General features: G+C 42.4%; 1 protein-coding gene across 1 annotated transcript in view; it reads left to right on the plus strand.

The window, feature by feature from the left end:
• The first annotated feature begins 8,579 nt into the window (after positions 1-8,579).
• Positions 8,580-12,177, plus strand: part of LOC121570734 (trinucleotide repeat-containing gene 6C protein-like) — a 41,124-nt gene continuing 37,526 nt past the window's right edge. Inside the window, 2 exon segments of the mRNA XM_045221556.1 lie at positions 8,580-8,595; positions 8,923-9,243. Of these exon segments, the coding sequence (XP_045077491.1) occupies positions 8,580-8,595; positions 8,923-9,243 (337 nt within the window).

A 12,177-nucleotide genomic window follows, 5' to 3' on the forward strand; every position in this document is an offset into this window, starting at 1 on the left:
TTTTGGGTACACACACACACACACACACACACACACACACACACACACACACACACACACACACACACACACAAACGCCTTAAAGCTGCAATATGTAACGTTTTGGGTGACCTGACCAAATTCACATAGAAATGTGTGTTATAGATCTGTCATTCTCATTGAAAGCAAGTTTAAGAAGCGATAGATCTGTTCTGTGCTATTTCTATACTTCCCGTTCTTATGTTTAGTTTTTGCGTATTTTACTTTCGGTTTTGTACACCAGCTTCAAACAGCTGAAAATACAATATTTTGGGTTATGGAAAATGTATTTCACACCGTTTGAAATGGTACAATGAGTCTCTACACTATAATTGCTTGTTTTCTCACATAAACTGAAATTAGGCGAACTATTAGAATTTTAGCAACCAGGAAATTGTGGAGCGATATCTGCATAGTGCATCTTTAAAATGTTTTAAATTGTTGAATAAAAGTATATTTCCATTTCAATATACAGTAGTCAGAGCGAAGTGTTAAGCACAGTTGAGTTGTCCTGCCTTTCAGATCTCTATATGAGTTATCAGGAGACCTGGGAGAGAGCTGTTCCTTGAAACTACAGCCCCATATTTAATCAGTGTTAATTAAGCCCTATCATCTCCACGTCCCCTCTGAGGCCCTCCGCTCAGTATGGCAGCTCAGCTCAACACGCTGAGGAGAGGAGGGGGAGACCGACAGGAACCCTTCAGAGACCCTAAGGGAGACACACACTCCACACACAAACATGGACGGATACACGCGTGTAAATGCACACATGCTCTACTTTAACATCGTCTCTCATCTGATCTTATTTTCAGATCAGTATCTATATACAGTATTCTTCCATGACAAACTTAACATTACAGTGTTAAATTGTATTAATTCACTAGCTGATCTGGTTCTGATTAAGCCTGGTATCTATATGACTGAAGTTACCTGTAAGCAACAGATGTTTTTCTAGCCGACATTGACTGTCATTCACTGGTCTGCATTGTGAAGCTATGCAGTAATGTATTGAGCTCTATTGCACGCTGCCATCTTGGTAAAACCATGACATATCCCATCCTTTCTGAAGGCTGCATTCTATTTTTACATCCACACCATCCCTGAACCCTATATGCCACATTATTCAAGTAAACACTTGTAGTGACTTGCTTTCCAAGACCTGCCACTGCTGTGAAATGGGGCTGAACACTTTCCCTCCTGAATACAGCCCATTATAACAGAGAAGACCTACTAATTAATCTCTCCCACCTACCCAAAGCTAAGGCATATATGTTTCCCCCCAAACATTGGGCAATAGTAGCCTGTTTAGAGCAGTGTGACATGTTGTCGAGGCCTCTGGTATGGAAGCTCTCCATTCAGTTCGTCTCTCTGGACGATTTAAAGACTAAGCTATGGAAAAGCCTATAATTGTGTGTGTGTGTCTCGAGTGTGTTTGTGTTTGGCCATGTTTGATGAGTGGAAAGCAGTCTGCACAGTGCGAACACACGCAGACACTGAGACAGATTAAGGGCACCTCAAACTTCAGACATTTGGCCTCCTTTTGGTTTTCACCTGAGAAAGAGTCTGTGTGTCAGGGGTCGCGTTAACGCAGAATATAATATATAAAACGCATAAGAAATATCTTGCTGCATTTTGTAAACGCAGATCTAAAGTGTACCTTATTGTCATTTCTGCTCGGCATCAGACTAATTTTGTGCTTCAGTTGCACGTCTCAATTCGGATGAGAATTCACCAACAGGCATTCTATCAGCAGACAGTGCTCTGACTGATGTGGAGCTACTTTTCTCCTGTACTTTATTGTTGGTGTAGCCAGTCTACTTTTCTCCAGTAAAATGCAAGATTAACTTCAATCAAAACATTAGGAGATGTAGCTGGATACATTCTTTCTATGATAAACATTATAAATATGATGGCCATGCATTGTTTTTGCAAAAAATACCTTGCTTTTTCATTGTAAGCTCATTTACTTGTGTGTCTACTAGCCAACTAGCGTTACACTTCTGTCATCTGATGAAAATGAAGCTATTTTCTGCCGAATGTGTTGCACTAATGTATTTTCTGTAAAGGAAAACTATAGTTGCACCACCCTGATCGCTATTGAAGCAAAAAAACACTGACTTTCAAAATAAAATGCAGGTGAAATGGTTTGAAACAGAGATTTTTTTGATTGTCTGCGTTTTGAAAATGCATATTTCTGAACTCTAACGCGACCTCTGGGGTGGGTGGGGGTGTGTGATCGTCTATTCCATCAGAAAATGAAGGGCTCTTTAAAGTGTAAAATGGGATCCCATTCCCTTCCTCTGCGTGAGGCTGTAGGGGCCCAGGGCCATAGTTTCATGTGTATCTTTGATGAACTGGGAATCCACACTGCGCACTCCAGCTGAGGAATGTCTCTCTTACCAAACAGGCTCGTCACACAGCTTAGAACTGTGTAATCTCTATTTTTTCTCTCTCTCCATCTCTTTCACTGTATTCATCTTTCAGATGAGCACATTGGCGGGTTTTCTCTCTCGCTTAACCACACCTCATGGACGCTGTCTGTGTTTATTTTGTTTGTCTGTTTGATCAAATCATATTTAGGGCTGAACGACATGCATCCCGTCTCGCTCATTCTGACAACCTATCCTCAGTGGCATAGCATTAAGTAGGGTTGGGTTGGGTTGAGTAGTGTTAGGTTGAGTAGTCTTGAGGACTGCAGCGGTTTTGTCTGTTGTGTATGTTTAATCAAATCAATCACTGAGTGCTGAATGACTGCAGCTTGTCTCTCTCTTTCATGATATCTTCATGTCATCACAGTGGTGTAGCATTGAGCTGATCTGAACACAGCAACGTTCGGTCGGCAACAGCGAACAGAGGCCATTGCACAAATCCACCCTGATTAACACCAGATTATTCTCCTCTCAACCCTGGGAATCAAATGACACCTCTCCATCACCCTTAAGCCAGCGTTTCATCACACACACATCATGCAAACTCTGTTTATTTGATGCAGCAATCACCGGTGTTAAAATAAACCCAATGAAAGAGGGGGTGGATCGGGGATAATCTGCATTCTTTGTATTTGTGTGTGTAAAGGGGGGGGTGGGGTTAGAGAGGAAGAATAGTGCTCTAATTGTAAGTGGATTAGAGGGAGAGCTGAATTCAGCCAGTGAGACTCCGTGACTATAGCACATACAGTGGAGAGAGAGAGACTCGGGGAGTGGGACTATGTGACACACACACTATTATCTGCACTGTGTTGTGATTGGTGTAGCCAGAGAACAGACTGTTAGCCCCGCCTCTCCCCTCCCTCCATCCGTCCCCAGTGCTTCCAGAAGCCTCTACGTCAGAGAGACGGCCATCACTCTAATACTGTTGTTCTATTTAAAGGCGGGACGTAGAATACTCCCAGTTTTAACAGGAATATCCCCTCTGTGAATCAGCAGCAGGGAGAATTAGGGGTAGGGAGGAGAAGTTGAGAATAAAAATGGGCTTCTATAGAAATGAGGTCCAATAGTAGAAAGCAGATCATTCTAGAACACGGCGATACACTGAAACCATTAGATGCAGTTTATCACAGCGCACTACGCTTTATTACGGGCGACAGGTTCAGTACATATCACTGCATTCTATATCAGAAAGTAGGCTTAGTTTGGCCCTCTGAAGTCTCCTAGATCAGTGGTATTCAAAGTCGGAGTCGTGAGCGCTAGTGCGGTCACGGGGGAATTGCAGTGGGGTCACCCAAAACATACTTTTTTTTGGGGAAACAACAAATTAAGAGTGGAGATTATTGTATGGGACAAATATACAAAGGATGCAAATTTCGGTAAATTTTGCTGCCGTCTAACTGTCCCTCATTAACCGGTCAACAAACGATTACATTTTTTCAAACCGTAAAATGACATGACCAACAGAAAATACTATCAGAGATCTGTATACAGTGGGGGAAAAAAAGTATTTAGTCAGCCACCAATTGTGCAAGTTCTCCCACTTAAAAAGATGAGAGAGGCCTGTAATTGTCATCATAGGTACACGTCAACTATGACAGACAAAATGAGAAAAAAAAATTCAGAAAATCACATTGTAGGATTTTTAATTAATTTATTTGCAAATTATGGTGGAAAATAAGTATTTGGTCAATAACAAAAGTTCCTCAATACTTTGTTATATACCCTTTGTTGGCAATGACACAGGTCAAACGTTTTCTGTAAGTCTTCACAAGGTTTTCACACACTGTTGCTGGTATTTTGGCCCATTCCTCTAGAGCAGTGATGTTTTGGGGCTGTCGCTGGGCAACACGGACTTTCAACTCCCTCCAAAGATTTTCTATGGGGTTGAGATCTGGAGACTGGCTAGGCCACTCCAGGACCTTGAAATGCTTCTTACGAAGCCACTCCTTCGTTGCCCGGGCGGTGTGTTTGGGATCATTGTCATGCTGAAAGACCCAGCCACGTTTCATCTTCAATGCCCTTGCTGATGGAAGGAGGTTTTCACTCAAAATCTCACGATACATGGCCCCATTCATTCTTTCCTTTACACGGATCAGTCGTCCTGGTCCCTTTGCAGAAAAACAGCCCCAAAGCATGATGTTTCCACCCCCATGCTTCACAGTAGGTATGGTGTTCTTTGGATGCAACTCAGCATTCTTTGTCCTCCAAACACGACGAGTTGAGTTTTGACCAAAAAAGTTATATTTTGGTTTCATCTGACCATATGACATTCTCCCAATCCTCTTCTGGATCATCCAAATGCACTCTAGCAAACTTCAGACGGGCCTGGACATGTACTGGCTTAAGCAGGGGGACACGTCTGGCACTGCAGGATTTGAGTCCCTGGCGGCGTAGTGTGTTACTGATGGTAGGCTTTGTTACTTTGGTCCCAGCTCTCTGCAGGTCATTCACTAGGTCCCCCCGTGTGGTTCTGGGATTTTTGCTCACCGTTCATGTGATCATTTTGACCCCACGGGGTGAGATCTTGCGTGGAGCCCCAGATTGAGGGAGATTATCAGTGGTCTTGTATGTCTTCCATTTCCTAATAATTGCTCCCACAGTTGATTTCTTCAAACCAAGCTGCTTACCTATTGCAGATTCAGTCTTCCCAGCCTGGTGCAGGTCTACAATTTTGTTTCTGGTGTCCTTTGACAGCTCTTTGGTCTTGGCCATAGTGGAGTTTGGAGTGTGACTGTTTTGAGGTTGTGGACAGGTGTCTTTTATACTGATAACAAGTTCAAACAGGTGCCATTAATACAGGTAACGAGTGGAGGACAGAGGAGCCTCTTAAAGAAGAAGTTACAGGTCTGTGAGAGCCAGAAATCTTGCTTGTTTGTAGGTGACCAAATACTTATTTTCCACCATAATTTGCAAATAAATTCATTAAAAATCCTACAATGTGATTTTCTGGATTTTTTTTCCTCAATTTGTCTGTCATAGTTGACGTGTACCTATGATGAAAATTACAGGCCTCTCTCATCTTTTTAAGTGGGAGAACTTGCACAATTGGTGGCTGACTAAATAATGTTTTCCCCCACTGTATAATGACGAGATGCTTATGTTTCCGCCTTAACAATGGGAGTCGTCCCATGACGGGAAGGCAGGCGACAAGCTTAGGCCCAAAATAAGCCCATAGCCCACATTGGACTTATTTTGGACAGATTTTGGTGAGAGTGAAACCTCTCGCTTTGCCTCTTCCTCTCTGATACTATGCATGCATACAAGGACCGGACATTTTTCATTAAGAGCTTAATGGAAACATGCAACAATAGCAAGCCTATCGTCTTACAGTCAAAAGACTATAGCCTATTATTGAACATGCAACTCATGTAATGAAGCAGCTAATAAAACGTCATTTTCAAACATTTGCCAAAATGCAATTCGCGGAAAAAACAATTCTAAACAGCGCACCTAATGTGAGCAGTTCCATATGTGAGAGAGATGAAAATCTCAGAAACTTAAAGGTGGAATCTAATAGCAACTACTATGATGGGTTGCTAACATGACTAGGATTGTGCCGTTGGCTTCTGGACAATGAAAAAAGTTAATATGAAAACCAATAAAAAGGAGATAAATGCTGGTTAATGGCATGAGGAAGTCTTTATAAAATATTGCCTCCACGTTTCTATGGATGGATTTTTGCAAGGCTACTTTGAAGCAAGGTAAGACATGCCTGATTATTTGAAGTAAAGTGAAATGTTCAGGTTTCTAGCTCACATTACAAAGTGGTGGGTGAAGTGCTGATAGTCAACGGTAGGCAGGCTATAGCCTAGGCATCCGATTTCACTCCAGTAGCCTACACCGGCTTTTTGAGGAGCTACTATTGCGCTGTCTGACAGGTGGTAGGCTGTTCCGCTCCTTAAACTAGGTGTTAAATAAAATACATGACAACCAACAAAAATACACACGAGCCAATTTAATTCTACAAGATTATGCAAATTAATCTATAGACCGATAAGCAAGACCGGTCAAATGTATTTTCGGCGGTTAACCGATTAACCGCTAACATCCCTAATACAAACATATTTGAGAAAGATTATTTGAAAAATACAATATCATTGAGTAAATTTATTTATTGGTTCTTTGATAAGAGATGAACATTTGATGAATTGAAGGTTATTTGTGGATGTGAATCTTTTTTATTTTTTTTGTCATTCGATTTGGGGTGGGGTGGTGTCGCCAGAATCTCTGGCAAAAAAAATGGGGTCTCGGGGATGGCGAGCTCTGGAAATTCCTTAGTCTCTACAGAGTTAAGTAAATCTGGTTTTAGTTTTTTTGCAATAATCTCTAAAATTGGATGAATTGGTGCCTCTATGGCATTTCAGATGGCTTATTGAGGACCTTTTTAATGTAGAATGTGTTAGTTTTCTATGACTGTGTTTTGTATCTCTGCTTTGCTTTTCATATTGTATTAATGTGTATATTTTTGTAATTACCCTTCTTTATAAGAGACCTTGGTCTCAGCATGACTCCCTGTTAAAATAAAGGTTAAATCAATGTTTTTGGATGACACCATTCTGTCCTCTTCCCCCTTACTGTGGGCCTCCCGGTTACATAACTGTGTGTGTGTGCAAGTGCCTGCTATGCAAATGTGTGTGTGAGCTGTTCACCGTTCACTGCACAAACATTAGACCTCGGTCAATGGAGCAGCACCGTTCCCATACAGCGTCATACGCAGAACCCACACATGATTTTCTGTGGGTGACTTAAGCAATAAGGACTGAGGGGGTGTGGTATATGGCCAATATACCATGGCTTAGGGCTGTTCTTAGGCACAACGCAATACCTCAACCACCCAAGGTGCCTTATTGCTATTATAAACTGGTTACCAACGTAATTAGAGCAGTAAAAATAAATGTTTTGTCATACCCAGCCAATCAGCATTCAGGGCTCGAACCACCCAGTTTGTAATGAGCTATTTACTATGTGAGAATATTTTGTAACAGGATTGTTGCCGGTCTCTCACTTTGATTCTCTCGTACTGTAAAACACATCACAATCTCACGCTGGTTTGTTTGGCTTCCGGTCTGTGTGGCTAGAGCCAGCTGTTTTTACTAGTGTTGCCTTGCCAGATCTTTCTCTCTTGCTCCCTCTGGCTGTGTGATTTAGCTGGCATGTCTGTGTTTAGGCTACATCCCACTGCTGTCAATGTGTGTATGTGAGCATTCCTCTTTTCCCAAGTTAAGACATGTCTTTTTTTTATTTAAATCACAATTTTGTTGATATTTTTTGGGGGGGCAGAATAACAATAAAACAGTGGAACAAAAAAACTATCATAAACAATGAATCAATAAGCTGTTTCTAAGGAATTTGTCAGAGTGGTATAGTCAGCTTGTTTTGCTGTATTTTTAACCCTTTGACTTTTAGTAGGTCAATGTTTTTTAACCCTCACCATGTTTTCTACTCAATACACTTACACATACATTTACATATTGGTAATTGAGCAGATGCTCTTATCCAGAGCGACTTACAGCCTCTCTTTTACTTGGTATAATAGGTTAGCGCTCTGCTCCATACGTGTGTCCGTTTCAGGTGGACCTTTGTAGTGCCAGAAAATAAAATCATAATTTACTAGCATGGTAAAAATGATGATGCATTTCAATGATCATGCATTTAATTGATTAAATGGCAGAGCAGCAGTAGGCTCTTTGCTTTGTACAGAGATTATGACCAGAATACATCTCTTTCCCATAATGCACCTGGTGTGTTGCCTGTCGTTCCAAAGCGTATCCTCTTGCTACTTGGCCTCTCCTCTCTACGGATTGAGCCCTGACCTTTTGAGCACTTCCCCTCTGTTGCTAATACTTAAGATGCTAGCCTCCAAAACTGCTAATATTGTGCCCGGAAATTAATGACTACAGTACTTAGCATGCTAGGCTGCTAAACAGCTAATACAGTTGAGGCAATAAATGAATATAGTACTTAGCTAGCATGCTTAATGGTGCTTGCTAGCTATTATTGAGCTGAGGAAATTAATGAGTTGAGTACTTAGCTAGTATATCATGCTAAACAGTGCTAGCTGGTTTATGCTAATGCAAGACTGAGGAAGTGGGTGACTGGAGTTTGTCATAGGGGCTGGAAACGTAGACATAGATGGTCAGGGTGGAATGTAAATGGAGGAAAGGACAAGTCACGGCTAGGTAAGGAAGACGGATGGGGGTGTTACAGAGGGAAGAGTAGCTCTAAAACTGGCCTCTTTTTCCAGGGTTAGGATGAGGTTGCCCTTATAAACACTGATCTAAGATCAGTTGGTGGGCTTTCCCTTAAGCCTACTAATGGCTATGGTTAAGATCGAGGGATGGGGAGCTGATGATGGCTCGGTATCATCAATAGACTGTTAAGCATATAGATGTGTTAATGTGCGTGTCGAATAAATCAAAACATCTGCTTCTGCCTGGTGCCCTAACCTCCTGCCTCCTCTCTCTCCCCTCCACAGTGACAGACTCAGCCAAGCTCGGCCCCACCCCTCCTCCTCCCCCCGCCAACCCCAGTGTCACCCCGTCTGTGCCCCCCCTCACCACCACCAGCAGCAGTGGCAGTAATGGCAAGCGCACCCCCTCCAGTGCCCAGCAGCAGTCCCAGCCCTCGCCCGCCCAACAGCGTTACCCGCCAAGAGAGATCCCTCCACGCTTTCGCCAGCAAGAGCACAAGCAGCTGCTGAAGAGGGGTCAGCCGCTGCCCCCCGGGACCCTTGCAACTGTACCAGGACGCCCCGAACCTGACTCGAGTCAGATATTCTCTGGTGCATCGCACACAGGTTAGCATTTACTTTGAGCTTTTCCTTTGTGACCTTTTGACCTCTAGGAATGGTCCACAACCCTTGTGCCCTGAGGCTAGACCTTGAACACAGTCAACAGTCCAGAGTCCAACTTGCTTTCTCTATGATTATGTATTGTATTTAGTGGAGCTTTTTTTGGATTCCGATCTTATATTGATGATGGTGTTTTCTCCGTATTTTGATTAGTCTGCCACTTTGCATTCTCCTTTAGTGTGTTCCGTTGTTGCATGTTTAGTGTGTTCCATTGTTGTTACCTCTGCCTGTTCCCTTGGGTTTGCTGTGTACCGCGCCGTGCTTCAGACTGCAGTCTAGTTCACCTGCAGGGCTGTGTGCACCGCTGCTGTGGGAGGATCTGTTGTTTTGTTCGTTGTTTGTTTTGAATGTGCTCTACCTGGCCTGGGATTCTAAATAGAGAGAGTAAATTACAGCAGGCAGCCACTGTGGAGGGGCGGAGAGGAAACACAGCTGGCGTGTGTGTGTGTGTGTGTGTGTGAGAGAGCGAGAGATTTGATCTGATTTAAACACCCTGAAGACAACTCTAAAGATTTCAACTCATTCTTAGTTTCTGTCAGTAAAGTTTGTCTGCAGGGTTTTTTCTGCATAGAAAAGTATTGGGCGGGCTGCCTAATAGTGTTGCATGGTATACCGACTCTTCTGTGCTCTTTTAATACTAGAACATGAAAAACGGTTCGGTACTAGAATTTATTTAACTTCTGGTACTTCTGTCAAATGTGTCTCATGGATCAAGTCTGTCTATCAGCGCAGCTGATGTCCACCTTATAGCGCGAGCGCACCGTGCCTGCTGCACTTAGCCTGCAGTGGGAGTCTGGGCTGCATCTTGTTAGCTCCCCACTCATGCTGCACAGAAGTTAACACACTTGAATGATGCAACACGGCATGTAGAAATGTTGAAACTGTTAATTACTGTTCGCAAAACAATGTCCATACGCTCTAGAACACTTTTACAATGCAAGAAGATACAGGTAGCTTCCAGATTTGCAAGCTAACTATCCTTGCTATCTTACAGCTGAAGCTAACAACTATTCACTTCTCTAGTACTTTGTTTGTAATAATATACAAACCATAATGCAAAATATGCTGATTGCAAAGATGATTGTCAACAAAACTTTATTCATTCACTTAATCGGTCTCTCCAAAAGATGATCTGTTGCCTCAGCGAACTGACTGTGTGTATGTGAATATGACTCCGACGGGCCGCCCCCCCTTTTTGCAGCGTGAATGACAACATTACTGGTTAAAGAGACAGCACTCACTTTTATAAATAACCTACTTCTATGCAAATGTGGTTGATCAGTACAAGAAACAAGGCCCAAATGGAAGGGAAATGTGTCGTCTGTTGCCCCATGAAATCAGACCAAACAAGCTCAATAATGCATGCAAACACTCCTATTGAATATACATTCACCTGTATTGTGAATAGGCCTACCCAGTTTATCAATAGAGATACAAAAATAAAACGTGCACCCCTTGGGGTACAGAGGACCGAGTTTGGGAAACACTGGATTATGCGTACATGACTGTCTCTGAAAAATGTTGACATAAACATTTCAAATGTAACGATATTGAACTCAAAAGATGCCCAACGATTGAACAGTTTATCTGTCTGGATCAAGTGCCATTCTGTGACTTTGGCTAACATGCCTTCTTTTTTTGCTGTGGTATCATTTTGGTATTGTGATGGAATCAAGTATTGTGATATTAAACCTGGTATCAAAGTCAGAATTCTGGTATTGTGACAACACTGCTGCCTACATGTTTTTTTTCGGGTCGCCTACAGTGCCATGCAAAAGTATTCATCCCCCTTGGCGTTTTTTCCTATTTTGTTGCATTACAACCTGTAATTTAAATTGATTTTTATTTGCATTTCATGTAATGGACACAAAATAGTCCAAATTGGTGAAGTGAAATGAAAAAAATAAGTTGTTTACAAAAATTCTAAAAAATAAATAACGGAAAGGTGGTGCATGCATATGTATTCACCCCCTTTGCTATGAAGCCCCTAAATAAGATCTGGTGCAACCAATTACCTTCAGAAGTCACATAATTAGTTAAATAAAGTCCACCTGTGTGCAATCTAAATGTCACATGATCTGTCACATGATCTCAGTGTATATATACACCTGTTCTGAAAGGCCCAAGAGTCTGCAACACCACTCACTAAGCAAGGGGCACCACTAAGTAAGCGGCACCATGAAGACCAAGGAGCTCTCCAAACAGGTCAGGGACAAAGTTGTGGAGAAGTACAGATCAGGGTTGGGTTATAAAAAAAATATCAGAAACTTTGAACATCTCACAGAGCACCATTTTAAATCCATTATAAAAAAAATGAAAGAATATGGCACCACAACAAACCTGCCAAGAGAGGGCTGCCCACCAAAACTCACGGACCAGGCAAGGAGTGCATTAATCAGAGAGGCAATAAAGAGACCAAAGATAACCCTGAAGGAGCTGCAAAGCTCCACAGCGGAGATTGGAGTATCTGTCCATAGGACCACTTTAAGCCGTACACTCCACAGAACTGGGCTTTACGGAAGAGTGGCCAGAAAAAATCCATTGCTTAAAGAAAAAAAATAAGCAAACACAGTTGGTGTTCGCCAAAAGGCATGTGGAATACTCCCCAAACATATGGAAGAAGGTACTCTGGTCAGATGAGAAGCTTTTTGGCCATCAAGGAAAACGCTATGTCTGGCGCAAACCCAACACCTCTCATCACCCAAAGAACACCATCCTCACAGTGAAGCATGGTGGTGGCAGCATCATGCTGTGGGGATGTTTTTCATCAGCAGGGACTGGGAAACTGGTCAGAATTTAAGGAATGATGGATGGCGCTAAATACAGGGACATTTTTGAGGGAAACCTGTTTCAGTCTTCCAGAGATTTGAGACTGGGACG

The sequence above is a fragment of the Coregonus clupeaformis genome, chromosome 7, assembly GCF_020615455.1.
Source record: "Coregonus clupeaformis isolate EN_2021a chromosome 7, ASM2061545v1, whole genome shotgun sequence".
In the NCBI taxonomy this organism is placed as follows: Eukaryota; Metazoa; Chordata; class Actinopteri; order Salmoniformes; family Salmonidae; genus Coregonus; species Coregonus clupeaformis.